Raw genomic sequence first — 16,508 nt, 5'->3', positions numbered from 1 at the left:
CCAGCCATATAAAGCTGCCATGCACCTCGGTGAAGCACAAAAAATGATGACAGGGAGGCACAAAGCATGGCAGCTTCTATCCAATCTCCACAGATTTTAACCTCAAATCTGCAGAGAAATTTAACACACTCAAGAGCCCAGGTGCTCCTTGCTTTCACACCTGTTGTAGTTTCAGATTGTTCCCCACAGATGTTCCTCGCTGGCAGACATCGTCGTGGCAGGAGGCACCACCTCACTTCTGAGTTACTTGGAGAGAAAAACGCTAATTTTAGTGGAGCCAGGCATGAATGCAAAATGGGGAATCTCTTTTTGTGAATGGATGTAAGAAGTCTAGGAAATGTTTGCTCGTCTAACATGCAAGAGTGTGACCATCAAGCTGTATGTGGGGGAGAAATCTGTTTTTCCTGCTCTTTTAAAAATAATGTCAATAGGAACAGAATTAGGCAGTTACCTGGAGCGGATGTTAGCAGAGCTCAAACAAGAAGGAAAAATCCAGGGACTTCCCCGGCATCTTCCAGCCATCTTTTACTCTTTAATTGGTCCCTGTAAGGTTACCCAAACAACTGAGTGTTTTTTGCAGCTCTTTGTGAGAATGCCTTAATGGCCTAAGACACAAGATCACATTACTGACTTGCAGGCTCATTTTCATCGTTTCCTCAACTCCAGCCCCTGCTCCTCTGCATAACCCCAGGGCCCTCCCCTCATGCATTCACCCCCATTAACTCTGCAGCCTGTGCTCCCCACTACACCACCCTGCCAAACCCTCTCCATCACTCACCTCCTTTAATCTCACTTCTCAAAGGTGACCTTCACACCACCAGTCCTGTCCCCATGCTGGCCTCTTCACTCAACTTGGCTTAATGCAGGGACACAAACACAAAGCTACTGCACTGGATGTCTGAGATCACATATGGCTTTTGCACGTGGGTGTTTGGTTATTCATTAGCTAGAGACATATTTTGATACTTCAAGAGGACTTGTGGCTCAGAGGTGCTGATGCACAAAAGCAGTTGATGACACCCTGAGGAATGGTTAGCATTCAGCAGATGTTGGGGCAATTAGGTTACCTATGGAGGCTCCTAAATGCAGGGTTAGCTACATGAAAATCTTGACCGCTTCAAGATATCAAACTACTCAATAAATAAATAAATAAATACATAAAAAAAAAAAAAAAAAAAAAAAAAAAAAAAAGGCCATTACAGTGTTGCTTCTGTTTTTCTAGGGTGGGATACTTTTCACAAACAAGACCTTCTCCAGTATATTTCTCCCTCCAGATTCAGAAGCCAAAGGATGAATTTCTCATCCTACTACCAGCCACATGTGCCCCACCACCACCCCAGCACTACAGAGACGCTGAACTCAGAGGCACTTCTATAGCCAAGCTACAAAGCTGCTCCCCTGCTCCCCAGTCTGCTTCTGCAGACTGTATTAATTTTTAAAAGAACTAAATTGATTTCTCATTTCACTCTCTCTAGCAGCAATGAACAAAATAGCTACATGGCTGAAATGCTCTCCTCCACAGCCTATTACAGTATGTTAAAAAGCCATTAATTCCATGGTTTCCTGTCTTTAGTGAATAGGTTACTGTCATTGCTGAACTTAAGCAAGTGCACAGCAGCTGCAAGGCAGGGAGCAAGGCAAACTCCTTTCAGTGCTCTCAGAGTAGATATTTTATTCTATGAAATCCCTGGAGATGATAATCCAGGATGAGTCTTAAAATCAAAATTATGGTCCAAAATGTTTAATACATTCCTCTCTTCTTTCCCATTGTAGCAGTCTTGACAGAGTGTGAGCCTTTATTTCTTCTTCTTTGGCAATATAAGATGGCATTTTGTAAGGACATTTAGATTAAAAAAAGCAATCAACCATCACTAAAGCACGTGGACACTTCCACTGACACCAACACTACCTCAAAGTTCACCGTGTGCTTACTTAACTAGCATACATATGTTCATAGATCACTATTCATGTATCTCAGAGCTGTGGGGCTCAAAATTCCCTGAAAACTTTACCACAAACTGCTGTGTTGTGCTCCATGTGGCTTGCTATGCATCTCAGAAAATATTTCAAGAGTGACCAGAAAGCCAGAATGCTCACAAAAACGTTGCAAAAACAAACTGCCGTGAGGAAGGATATGAGGTTTGGCACACCAGAACTGGGAGTGTGACAAGTTTTCATTGAACCACTATGTTCAGCAAACACATTCTCTCAAGTGATTTTAACACAAAATTAAAATACATTAAAATTAACTTACTAATATCTCTGTTTAGCACAGCAGGCAATGAAGCAAAAATTCTAATAGAGTAACCCAATTTTCTTTATGCCTTCACCAAATTTACACTAACAAAAACATCTGTGGGCAGTTTGCATTTATTTAGGATGAGAGTTGGGGCGGGTATGTAGCCCTCATCTTGTAGCACCTGCAGAACACACACAAGACCAGAACCTGTTCCTCTGATAAGAAAGACAAAGACAAGCTATCCTTTCATGCCAGCAGCCTAACCCTGTTAAGAACAAGGCTCCTTCTCACATGCAGTTCATTTGGTCTCTCTGATGTGGTCAAGCCCATGGAGGAGCTAGCCAGAGAAGCCTGAACTCCAGCTAGCCATGTTACAGCTCTCTAACAATGCTATTTTAGTCTCCAGGGCTGTCAAAGCAGCATCTTAACACAACCCTTTTTTCACAATGAAAAGTATTAGCACTTACAAAGTTCTCCATATCTATGTAAAGCAAACGATAAATAATTCATTCACTCCACGTGCATCTGCATCATTTGAAATGCATCAGTGCTTTTATCAATACAGTGCAATGAATTTACACTGCACAGAATAGACTTGGAGGCATTTGGGCTATCCAAGTATTGTTGATCTGAGCATTATTATTAAAGGTAAACTGAAATAAATTACCTCAGTTACTGCAAGACAATTTTTTTTCAGCATGGGAAATAAAACTTATTAGTTCTAGGTCATTAAATTCAATATTAGACTTAAAAAGAGCCTAGAGAGTCTATAATGTTATTAGTAAAACATGCGATAAAACATATGTGACTCAGTATTAAAGATAAAAGAACTGCTCTATTATATTTAGATATTAGTTATTAGTGCATTTTTCAGGACTGTAATGTAAATGCCCAGCTGCCATTCTCAGATACAAGCTAGGCACACAGCCTTTCTGGCTCTTGCTGAGGGGCAGGTTTCCAAATAACGAAGCCATTTCTGAAAATGGCATTCAGAGCCTTTTGCTAAGTTACCCACTATTCCCCTTCGGATAAGAATAAATAATATTTTGACAGTGTTTCAACTGCAGCAAGTGGGCAAGGAACTTGGACAGCAGGGCTTAATTTTCAGGTTTTTGGATTAGTCAACTTCTTCCAACCCTGAAGGCATTCTTTGGTTTCCTGTGCTCCTCGCTGCTCGAGTACATTGTACTTTTCATCTCATCCTCTATTCTTTTTGTTTGGTTACAGCCTCTCCGCAAGGACTGTCTCGCCGTGTCTGGCACAAAGGAGATGTGCTCCAGGTTGGAGTTTCCAGTCATTAATGTTCAGCCCCAAATCCTGACAACAGCCACCACAATACACACTCTGTCTTGCAAAATGCCAACAGCTAGGCTGGAAAAACATCTTCCAAGAAATAAGTAACGATGGCAGGCCGCACCCAATCAATCGCAATAAGCAGGGGTTGTATATTATAGGCTGCTATTATGTTTTCCTAGCAGCAGCAGCAGCAGCCAAGTACTTTCAGTGTGTGCAAAATCTATTTGTTATTACACACAAAGAAGAAAAGATGAGCATAAGCCTCCATGAGTGGTGTAACACTTCTGTTTCTACTGTTTTCTTAGGCATTGGGCATGATTCTGCCTCCTGTGAGAAGGGAGGAGAGCTCCTGGGACACACAGGGGCAGATTCACAGCTGGTGGGAATCACTGCAGCACCCTTGGACCACAGTGGCAGCACTCATAACCCAACCAGTTTCTCAGGCTGGGTCCAGGCAATGACTATCAGTTATTGTCCAGGTGGCTGAGGAGTTCTGCATGATGAAATACCTTTATCCCAGTTTTGGTCTACTATTGCAGGAACACTGCAGCATCCCAGCAAGCTTCTCAGAAACCTGAGCTAAAATCCCATGTCAAGGGGAATACAGAAAAAGCCTAGCAATTGTGAAACCTAATTACAAAGTAATGTGGAGCTTGAAAGCAGAACTGCTAAGCAGTTAGAGACTTGCCTAACGATTAGGCCATCTGTCATCCGCAAGTGGGCTAACAAAAGGCTGCATGGGACACTTGTGGCACTGTACGGAGGAGGATATGCAAACGAGAAAGTGTCCAAATACAGTGTTTAAGATACACAGTATGAAATGAGCTGCTAATTGGGGCTCGCATGCATGCTTAGCATATGGACAACATAATTATAGTTGTACAGTTAAGGGAAGTTTACACTACAGGAAGAGAATGGAAAGGCGCAGGGTGCCATGCGGTGAGCAACAACCAGAGCACACTGGGAGGAAAGGGATGGATGAGTCTGGCAGGGAGATGCTTTTTGGATTCTTTGCACTTAAATTGCTGGGCATGGGAATGCAATTTGGTCACTAGAACAATCTCAAACTTCTTATATTATAATACCATATATCTACTGTACTATACCATATATACCATATACTGTACTGTATGTACAGTGTTATTGTGAAAAGAGAAACCTTCACAATGATGCCAGTGTTAACTTATGCTACAAAACATATCTAAGCAATAATAATCCATGGAAGATGTGGAACTAGAAATATACTCTTGAGCAGTTGACTCTGGTCTATGTACTAGGTTGGTCCCCTATAGATTTTTTTTTTGTGACTCAGTAAGAGCAATGTCCGGGGCTGTGGACGACAGTGAATGCAGCAGCTAATTAAACAAAATATTCTTTCCTCTCCATAAACCATTGGATAGAGATGTAAATTGGAATTAAAAATTACTGCAGCATCACAAAAATGCTAAGAGTTTCAAAGTCCCATCTTTGGCATATCTCTCACTTCATGCCAGTAAATTTAATTGAAATTCTAATAAAAAAGATGCAGCCATATCCACAAATCAGCCTTAAGTTGCAATTGGAAGCTGAGGGAAAGCGTGTGGTCTTTGCATTGGATGTGTAGTTATGTCAGCTTTGAAACTGGTTCTCTTTTTACTTTTCTAGCTCCTTTGAAATCAATGGAATGACAGAGCTATCGATCTGAAATATGTTATTTCCACTTGCCCACCGCGAATCAAAAAAAATGCTTAAACATCAGTTCATCCCGTCAATTCCAGTGAGTTTTCAGAATATTTTAAATTGTCACCCTGGAGAGAAATACTTATCTGCTTTGGAAAGGGAAAGGAAGGAAATATAGATTTGAAGAGCTGAGAGGACTGAATTTTGCAGATCTCTGAATGATTGCGGTATTTTGCTACATAACTAACAGGATGAGAAAGGAAGCAAGGATAGACCACAGGTATTTATGTTTTGTGCAGATTATCCACTAAACTATGCTAAAGTCACTCATTTTGTGACTGTTAAATAGGCAATTTTTCTGCTGAGCCATTTCGACACTCTTGCTGTACTAGGTTTTATTAGTTTGGCTTGGGTGTTTTCAGACAGATTTTCATTGCTCTTAAACTGAGAACATGAAACCAATAGGAATGTGTGCTTGGATGTCAGACTATTGGTCTTTCATCTTGCTTATGAGGGACCTTGACCAAGATTTTGCCATTTAGCCAGGTAGAGAGAGCTATGAAAAGAAACTATAACTCAGAAAGGTAATTAATGTAAAATGGCTATGGGTACTTGCATGAATGACATTGCAGATTGCAAACCTGCTCTCAACCCTCAAGTTACTTGGGTAAATCTACAGAATATCTATTGGCTTAAAAAAATGCCTCTAGCTGTATTAAAATCAATATCAGCAATATTAGAAACACAGCGACAAAACAAGTCCTTCTAAAATATTCAGGCAGGTTTGCACAATACAACTTCATAATTCTCTTGTATAAAATGATATTTTAGCAATTTTAGATCAGGCAAGATCTATGTTAAATTGCACTGGAGTCAGTGAAAGCACATGGGAAGAGGGAAATAAAGTTAAAAACATGCTAGAATTGGACTCTCAATTAAAGTGCATATGGCACCAGGATGTAATTGTAACCAGAAAAGCACAGGAAATACTGTTTTTGCACAGAAGACTGTAGTTTTGTGGGAAAAAGCAAACAAACAAACAAACAACAACAACAACAACAACAACAACAAAAAACTTATTTCTGTGAAAAGATATACTCAGACAGGAGAGGTTATACACAGCTCCATGGCAATACTCCATTCTCCGTTCCTGTAAAAGTTTGTTTAATTCATCATCATTCCTTCATAGTCTAGCAAATAATAATGAAAAAAAATAGCTGCAAAGGTCACAATAAAACAACTCTTCTTTCATTAAGACCATTAGGGATATCAATGCTAAAAAGGAATAGTAGACAAATAACTCTGAACTGGAGCACTCCTAACATTTCCATTTACATTCTTCCCAAAGAGTGGCTATGGGGAGCACTGCTCCACCAGAGTACGCAGCCTGAAAAAGAGTTCCTGCCCACCGCAGGTGTGTTTGTGAAGGTGTGTATTGTCTGCAATTGCTTTCCTGCAATTCCATAGTTGGGGGAAGAAGGCAGAGACAGCTGTGCTGAGGGTGGCTGGGGAGCGCGTTCTTTCAGCACAACCCTTTAGCTCTCTCTCTTTTCATTACAGGTATTAGAATTGTTCCCAATGGGCACAGCAGACAATGAAAGCCAAACAAGAGGAAGGATTTGATCCAGTTCCCCATTAAATTCAGAAGAAAGACTAATAACTTTAGCGATAATCGGAGTTGGACTGGAACCTATATGAATGGCATACCACGGATCATTTTATTCCTGCCAAAGATTGTTCAGACTGCAGCAATTTCCAGCGGGAGCTAGAATCTACGTCCCCCAAACAGTTCCACTCCAGCAAACACTACGTGCATTAATTCCAGTATTATTTGGTTTTCCCCTGACTAGAAAATGCACGGCAGGGTAGGACAAAAAGAGCAAATGGGGTATGTGCAAGCACCAGCCCAGCTGCTGCTGGACCACTGTTTGCCAGTTGCTTAGCAACACTTCACCTCTCTGTTGGAAAAAAAAAAAAAAAAAAAAAAAAAATAAGTGTTCTGATGAACAAAAATAAACCAGAAGATTTGATTATGCCTAGCTGTGGGATATCTCTATGGGATCTCTCTCACTGGAGGTACTTAAATAAAAAATGGCAATAACAGAGCAGTGGTGTTTGCATACTTATTAATCGGGAGGAAAACTGGAATAGGAATTCGAGGATTTAATTTTTGGGAAACCTCTTTTAGCTGCTCCCGCTTAAGCAAGGGTTGGTACAAGATGATCTCCTGAGGCCCCTTCCAAGCGCAACCGCTGCATGATTCTGTAATTTGAAGAGTAAAGAAAAGAACAGGGGGAATAAAGAAGAAAATAAAGACAGGTATCCCGGGAGTGAGCCATTGAAGGAAAGATGCCGACGCCCATTCATGCCTCACTTACCAGTTATCCATTTAGCCTCTGGGTCATGGATTTTGAAATCAGCACTAAATAGATCTTCCACTGTTATCTTCTTCTTCTGAGACAAGCTGTTATCTTCAACTGTGAAGCATACAAAAACAAATTGCCATTACTTCTACTTTGAACTGTACCTGAAACTACAGCAACTCTGAGTAGTGCCATATCATATCTCATTCAGGAATGGTCCATATTAAGCCTTCTGTCACTCATAAGCTCCTTCACATTGTCAACAGTAGAAAAGGACCATCTAATAGTTCACAAAGAGAAACCTCCTGGTTATTTATGCCTAGATTCAACAACTACAAAAGGACCAATGATCCAAAACACACCTTTTTGACAGAAACAGATCAAAAAAGATATAAAAAGGCATGCAAACACGCAGATATCAGAGCACTATAGAATTCTGACTACTCTCAAGAATATTAAAACTTTTCAACATTCACTATTCCAAAACCATTTTTTTTCTTTTTTTTTTCTTTTTTTTTTTTTTTTTAGTAAAATAAAATAAAATGTAAATTGACTTACTTAAAACTGATATTTTTGTTTCCTTAAAAACTGTCATGCAGAACAACACTTGCAAATGTATTTAGCCTTGTAAGGATTTAGACAGAATATTTTTAAGAATTCATAAAACACCTAACTGAAGAGATATTTTTGAAAAATCTATGAGAAATACCTCTAAATCCTTTGGTGGTGCATGTCTGGATGATACTGATTTTCATTTTTACTGAAAGGATTTGGTTTCATTTGCAAACACAATTGTAACATGGAACTGTGGTCAACTTTTAAATTGAAGAACCAGACTGCCAATTGAAGATTCTGGAAGATCCTCTTTAATGAGCAGCACTGTTTGTTTATTTCACTCTTCCTAGATCTACTTTGTAGCAAATTTAATTTTCCAAAAAAGAAAACCTTGCTGTATGCTTCCCCCCCTGTCCTTCATACAGGAAAATAAAGTATTGTGTATTACAGCAAGAGCCCCTACCAACCTGCAGAGAACAATTCCATGGCAACTTCAAGACCAAATGTGTGGTGTCATTGCAAAAAAAAAAAAACAAGACTCTAGTACTGGAAATTAGGATATGGGTTGACAACTTTCTTGAACAAGTAATTAAATAAATAACATCCAATAGGGATCTGAGATAGAGTATGTGATGGAATTCACCAAGTCCTGCTTTCCTGAGCACCACTTCTGTGGTGCTCTTAGGCACTGCTGGAAATTTTACTCCCACAGCATACGGCGTAATGTGCTCCCTCACCCCACTTCTAAAGCTTCAGCCAGTGACTGCAAACAGATTTTTGTCTTATCACAAGGAAATCTTTCTCATCTAGGATGCCACCAAGACTGATCACATATGAGTAGAATTGAGTAAAACTAAGACATACATTTAAGAAGTTTGCCACAGGTAGCCTCTTCTTCTCTACAAAAATTGTGCCTTCTCATTTCCACCAGCACCTCTCCACTGTGTAACAGTTCTCATAAAAATAATGCAGAGGCACTTGGGCCTATGACTGAAGTGTTTATGTTGAATTGATGGATTATTGAGCTTACAGAACAATAGAAGTGCTTAGTATGCCTAGTATGAAAATGGATTTTCATTTCCTCAATTTTTTTTTTTTTTTTTTTTTTAGAGAAAACCTGAAATCCACAATTTTCTTTTCGATTTTTGTTTTCCATCAACAGTTGTTTTTGTTGTTGTTGTTTTCTTGTTGATTTTTGTTGTTTTTGTTGTTGGACAAGCAATCATTTTCTAAAGATATTTAAAAATGACTTTGAGTAGTTTGTTCCCAACACTTAAGTTTTTTTCCTGAAAAAAGTATTTTAATGCAAACTTTTCAATCAGCCTTAAGCACATCTGCTTGTAAAAGTAAAACATAAGGCCACATCCTGAGTATTTCCACAGCAATATTGTTCCTCGCTACAGTATCCAGATGCCTGGGGTCTGTTGGTATCACGCAGCCATTGGTACCTTTGGCTAGAACTAAAGCTGTTACTTTGACTGAATGCACTGGTGATTACAAGCAGTGGAAACAGACTCTTAGAAGCCATTTGTTAGAGAGAAAAAGTTCTTCTCTACTACACTAAATTGAAACTCCTGAGTTACCAGAGACTACTGAAAATTAATTCTGAACAATGTTTTGTTCCACCAGAAGGTGTTTTTTTTTTTTTTTTTTTAACCAAATTAAAAGAAATTCTTCAATTTTCATTTTTTGTTTTCTTTTGTTTTTAAATCTAATTGATTTCAATCACACTGTTTAGTTTGGCTTTCAAAGTGCCAAGACATATTAATACAAGTCCTCTGCCAAATCCTTCTATGTGACAGCACTATGCCAAGTTTTTCTGCATAATTTTATTTACTAACCTGGAAAATATAGGTCAGAAGAGCTCCAGGAAACTGTTCCAGTTAGTTCCTACCATGGAGCAAGGGCTTAGCACTAGGCATGTGCGGAGATCAGGCACTGCAGAGTGGGATATTGTAGCTGGTTCAGGCACTGCTTTCCAAAAGCCACCTCAGGGAATGAGGACACACTGTTCCCCGTCATGAAGGCATAAGGAAAGGCACACACAAACATGCTGGATCTTTGGGAAGGGGCAGGGCAGGAAGCCCTTCTCATTCCCTCTTTCTGAAGAGGATGCAAAAGGCCAGTCCAGGGGCTGCGTGACCTCTGCACCTTCACAGCCCTTCAAACTCCTCGTAAGGGAAAAAGGGACAAAAGGGTAAAAGGGAGAAGGAGTGAATAAAGCATGCACACACATCAGCCTCTATAAGACATGTCTTGATAAGATTCCCTTATACTGTCCAACACCATATTATAATATTAGCTGCAATAGTTCCTCCAGTATACTGTGGATAATGCTAATCTCAGTCATAGAGCAGAGGAGAAAAATAATTAATTAATAAGCTATCAGTAAATAACATTTTGGTGAAAAATTCAGATTTACTGCCTCTCATCTAACACATAGGCAAGTCAGAACATTCATTAAGAATGTCTGCTCCATTCCTCTAGCCCCATTATAGACTGGCCAACCTCCTTGCCTGTTTTGCTTCTGTGGTACCAATCCTTTCTTTCAAGCTTCTCAACTCCAGTAATGCTCAGAGGCTGCTTGACAGGTCAGGAAGCCTCAGATACCTTTGGATGCCCATCTTTCTTTCCAGTATCCCTGGTACTCAGCTTTAGGTCTGTGTCAGATGCTTTTCTCACATGTCTCTTGGGCTACTGTGTGCTGCTAAGTCATGGATTTTTTAATTTTAATTTTAATTTTTATTTTTATTTATTTTATTTTTATTTTTATTTTTTAAATATCCACCTCTTGGCAGGCCTGATCCAACATACTAGAAGTTCCCATCCCACCTCGGCATGCCAGCTCAGTCACTGAGAAGACCTGAGCCCTGTTCTACCTCAGCAGATCTTCCCATCCCCAAAAGGCAAGTGGCCAAGGCAAGAAAAACAGGCAGTCTCTCTCCGTTTTGTAAAATCCTACTTTTTTATTGACTAATAATGCACATTCATATGTAACAGTTGTAAGCAAACAAATTACAGCATTGCACAACCGGTCAGTGGATATTTCTTTGCTCTTGCTGAGTAGCAAAAGCCATATTAAGTATACAAGGTGATGTATTTGGCTGTCTGACAGAGTGCTGTGAATTGATGCTATACAATGACTATCTTCAGTACTATCTCTGTCCAAAAAAAAAATCTTATGAAATTTGTAAAGATTTTTACATGGGATTGAGTGTACATTTTTTCACCTAAAGGTTATATTTGAAAGGAACAAACTTGATGTACACATTCACAAAGCTTTAAACATCAGGAACGGATATGCAAAAAAGTCCTTCTTAATCTCACTTTCCAAATAGAGGGGCCCAGAAAACACCTTTTTCCTAAGCAAATTGTCTAATGACATTTTGGGAGGGATTTTTTTTTTTTTTTTAATGCAAAACTTCTGCAGAATTGTGTCCTCTTTTCAGCTTTGATATGTATATGTGTGCACACATGCAAACCTACAAACATTTGCACATGTTTATAAAAATACACACACACCTCTGATAAGACAAGACCCATATAGATGCCATATGCTGCAACAAGTGAGCAACTGTCAATTAAGAAAGTCTCAGTCTCACACTTTTATCATTTAAGTGAATAGCTTCATATTTTTCAAAGGTGGGTGGAATGGCAGGACTCACACACACACACACACACAAACAGACTCCTTCAGCGTAGGCAATTGTGGGCATGTAGTATACTACAGTGTAATTAAATTCAAGCTTCCACCAGCTACAGCTTCTTTTAAGAATTATTTTCTAGAATATCAAGAGATATATAAATCATAGTAATATTGTTTTATTAGAATTTTATAAAATAAGACCTAAGCATTTGCTATCAATAACACGTTGCTATTGGAAGTACGATGTTTACTGAATGTAAATGCTGTTCCAAATTTACAAGCTGCTCTTACAGCAGGGTGAGTGACCTGCTTCTCAGAAACCCAAACCAGCCAGAATTTCAGCATTTCTCAAGCTGAATTCAGAGTTTAAACCTTCTTTAAAGCTCTGGACTGATTTGCAAATATCTTGGAGAGGTACATAAATCCTTTTTTCCTTATCATTAAAAACCTTAATCAGCATCTGGTCTGTGAAACAAGCCATTCCCATTCCCCATTCTACCACTCACTCTTGCATTTTCCAAAGACTGTCCCGAGTTTCAGTTTATGGGGGAAATGTCATCCTGATGATTCACGTTATGGATCCAGTTAGCTAATACCCACTTTATTATAATTATTTATTATTATTATTATTATCATCATCATCATCATCATTATTAATGTCTGAGCATGCCTGTGCATACTGCACTATATCCCAGGAATTCCCCAAATTGCTCTCTGTAGTAATTTCATGATGGTCAGCATTGGTTTTACAGCACCTCTTCATTGCATGCCTTAGTGTTGCATTGTAAAACAGTCCTTCAAATCATTGGAAAAATACCAAAAGAAGAATGGTTTCTCAGCCAGGGAGAGGGACAAGGTAACTACAAATGAGAAATGCAGAGATGAAATGCAAATATATATTTGTGCTAGCATGAGTGTCAGGTTGCACTCCAGTCTTATCATCAGAAGAAAGACAAACATGTGAAGTAGCCTCCAGCTTTCTGCTCTGACCATGCCAAACCACATCATCCTGCTTGAGAGATTCAGTAGAGGATTTTTTTTCCAATACCACTCTCATACTTGGCAGAAGCTCCCCACAAACATCCAAAAAACTGCTTTGCCTCTTTCCTTCTCTGTCCTCCTATCCCTTCCTTTGCTCTTGCTTCAAATATCCATCACTGTATTCTCAGTTTGATTACCAAAGGATAAATATTTCTTCTTCCAGTGAGCTCTTTTATGACAAGTAAGTTCACATTCTGCTTCTCCTTTTGGACAGGCTCCTCTCCTACCTCTCTGGGAAGTGCTATCCCCATTCAGGATTAGCAATTTAAAATGTTATGTTTGCCAAGTCATTCTCAGTGTCTCACTCAGCACTGACTGCTGGGCAATGCCTGTGAAATGAGCCTTCCATTACCCTGTGCCATTGCATGTGCTTGTAACAAGCTCCAGGGTCAGTGGCCCAAGAGAAGACTGAGCTCAGCTGCTGCCAAGCCACAGCAGCAACCTAAGCTATCTGATTTTACCCTTGGCCGAGTCTCACCATGAAGCAGTCTAGATCCATAATAATATATATATATATATATATATAAAAGAAAAAACAACAACAACAACAACAAAAAAAAAAAAACGGTACTGAGCTCAGAGGTTTTGTATTTACATGCAGAGGACAGTTCTGAAACACCGTTAAGGGAGAAAAACAAAACAAATTCCACTTTAATAATTTATAAAAAAAATAAAAATATATATAATAAAATTTGAGCATAGAAAATGACTTTGCATTTTCCTAAGTTTTAAACACAGAAACACAGAGACACTTTCAAAAGTGCTATTTGGAGCTCTTGCTAAAATCTTACTAATAACTGGATGATTTATGTGTATACATGTGTTATGAATACATACACAAACACAGAATGTTATTTTTTGTATGTACGTACAAATAAAATAAACACACAAATACAAATATGAATTTTACTTAATGCTGAATGCATACATTTCCCATTCCCATTTTGTACTACATAACATAGAATGTCATAATAACACATATTTACTTGTGTTTTCCTAAGAGAACATTATCTACAAGGAATCAATGTTCAGTATACCTTTTCTGGCTCAGCTTTTACTTGTACAATAGCATTGTAGTATCTGTAGTCATAACAGTCATTAGTGGATTTTGTGTGTCTTTACATAGAAAGGAGAGTAAGGTTCAGGAGAAGTCATAAATGAAGTCTGTAGCAGAGCTCGGAACTGAAACCAGAGATGCTAAATCCTCATCAGATATTCTGACCAACCTTACAATGATATCCTTATTACAGGTGGTCTTGTAAAAGGAAAGACTTGTGACTCAGACTGTCTTTAGTACTGCACAGGTATGTTCATGCTCCACCCCATTTATCCACCTTTATCTATTCCTGCTCTTCAGTGAAAGCTGTACACTTAGTCTTATCTATGCAATAAGAGTCATTGTTAACTTATTGAAACCCACAAGTATGGGCTTAGGAATTCATGCTTCGGCATTCATTTATGAAAAGACTGTAAATACACTTCAAAAAAAAAAAGAGGTAACATTTCAATGTCTCATGGATAAGGGACAATTTCATCACTGCAAATAAGTGTTGCTTAATATGAATACAGACCACAGACCATGGCCAAAAATGTCTCAGAGATGAACTGCTATGTCCAAAGGTGTTAATCTGAACCCTAGCAAAAGTAATTTAAAGAATGAGCCTTAATTAAGTTTAACCTTAATTAATTTAATTACTTAATTACGCTGGCATGACCATGTACTACTTGCATTTGCATTGAAAAATTCAGGATAGCATGAAATAAACCAAACATGGCATGACTTTAAATAACCAAAAGGACATCACAGAGATTGTTTCACTTATTTTCCAGTTAACTTTGTGAAGTCCTGTATTTCTTGATTTATCGCTCTCTTCAGTCTATTTTACAGCAGGACTGTTGAATAAGAATTGTGTCAGGGAAGATGGGCTAAATCTGCTGAACTACATGTCAGTTCACATGCTATGAGCTCCTAGAAATTTCTGCCCCACAACTCTAATCTCATTTTTCTACTTCACCACCTTGTGGTCTTCCATTTCCTATGGTTTTATTTCTCCCTTATTGCCTCTTCCCTCTTCTTCTCTGTGCTTCCATGTACTCATCCAAGAATGAAGCCCTTTTCTTCTTTACATCCCTACAGGAGACCTTCTGCCTTCTCTGTTTTGTAGCTCCTAACCCTTTCTGACATTGAATTCTATGTCTTTTCTCTCATTCACTTGTCTTTTCATATTCAAATAACAAGCTTCTTGGAGCCACAAAAGTAGATTATTTCTTCTGTTTAAATAGTCATGGAAATTTAGAGGGCTGTATAAATATGTAATAATCAATAATCACAGTGATCTCACACAAAAATTCAAGCCTAGAACTACAGTAGCTACTGTAAGAGAAGTAAATTACAAAAGTTACATGTGCAGAACTTTGCTGAAGCTTGAAAACAGGACTATCTGGAAGAATCTCTTATTAGGAAGTGACTAATCATTTGATGTAGTTAAGTGCTATCCAGCACATACCAATCTGGAATTGCTTTGTAAAGCTGGACCACTGCAGTCTGACATAAAAATCAATATAGTTGAATGGGAAGGTATTTAGTTGCCTAAACACAGACGTTTAATACCACTATAGATGCTCCAGGATATGTTACCCAACAGGTAACAGCTGCAGCTCCACATGGGCATGGACTTCAGGAAGTCCCATGACCTGATTGCTGCCCCATATGGGCAGGTTGGACAGGTCTCAGTTACCCTGTCCATCTAAAATTATACTTGCCATCTATGTTTATGAAACCAAGTTTCACCCTGGTACCTTCAGCTCAGTGATCTTGACCTTTGAATCAAAATGTAACACTTTAAAGCAATCTGCTTAAGAATGGTCTCCAACTCATCAAGCTAAAGAGCAGGAAGGATGATTCTTTTGATGCTGACTTTGCAGTCAGCTTGCAATTCCTTTATCCTTGGAAGTGTAAAATTACAGAAGAAAAACAGAATGAAAGTGACTTAAAGGTTATAAATACCTGGTGTCAGGAGTATAACAGAGGTGACAATCAAGGAGCAGATAACGAGAATAACAAGTAATGCAATCGCAATTCCTTTCCAGTTTCTTTGTGGAGGATTACTCCCCACCAGCTCCTAGAAATATCAAAGGAAAGCGTACATTTAGAAAAGGCACTGAGACAAGGAGAAAAACAACAGAATCTAAACAGCAAAGTATTCCTACAGAATCACACCATGCAGCCGTGTTGGGGCAGGCAGGTAAGCCAAGTACAGTTATGCCACTCTAATACATTATGGTATTAAATTCCTCCTAAATTAGATTAACTGATAAATGCAGTGCACCCCTTGGATGCTCAGCAGTGTAACCCGCACTTCCCACTGCCTCCTTGCATACTGGCACTGGCTGTCCACACCAACACTTAGCTCACTTAAAGGCTAATTTCCTACCTCCCCTCATTAAGTTTGACTAAAGAGCTTTCCAGTAACTTTCAAGATACTTTTATAATAAGATACCAGAGAGGAATACAGGAAGATAAATAATTCACAGGGGCATATAAAGAGATAAAATATCAGAGAAGATACTCCCATGGTGACCTTTTTTGCCTTCCCAGAAAACATCATATCCACTCAATACACCTTGCATTCATTCCCATGTTGGTAAGTCTAAGGACATGAAGATGGATTTAATGTCTAGCATATCCATTATATTTAATCATGCCCTT

The 16,508-nt window shown here is 38.8% G+C and overlaps 1 protein-coding gene and 1 long non-coding RNA gene across 5 annotated transcripts in view; both read right to left on the bottom strand.

The window, feature by feature from the left end:
* The window catches only part of DPP6 (dipeptidyl peptidase like 6), a 557,763-nt gene that overhangs the window by 159,637 nt on the left and 381,618 nt on the right, over positions 1–16,508 (bottom strand). For all 4 annotated transcript variants that reach the window (XM_084509965.1, XM_084509967.1, XM_084509964.1 and 1 more), the window contains exons 2-3: positions 15,807–15,921; positions 7,573–7,671 (exon numbers count right to left, since the gene is read on the bottom strand). In XM_084509965.1, coding sequence (XP_084366091.1) covers positions 7,573–7,671; positions 15,807–15,921 — 214 coding nt within the window. The remainder of the gene's footprint in view (positions 1–7,572; positions 7,672–15,806; positions 15,922–16,508) is intronic.
* Positions 131–1,069, bottom strand: LOC311432583. The gene is made up of 3 exons (XR_014690150.1): positions 967–1,069; positions 779–856; positions 131–246 (listed from the first exon to the last, which is right to left on the bottom strand). It is a non-coding gene; the product is annotated as an uncharacterized lncRNA (long non-coding RNA).

This window comes from Aythya ferina, assembly GCF_964211825.1.
Source record: "Aythya ferina genome assembly, chromosome: 2".
Lineage (NCBI taxonomy): Eukaryota > Metazoa > Chordata > Aves > Anseriformes > Anatidae > Aythya > Aythya ferina.
Note: the sequence above shows the minus strand (reverse complement) of the source record. Positions and strands in the feature narration are given on the sequence as shown.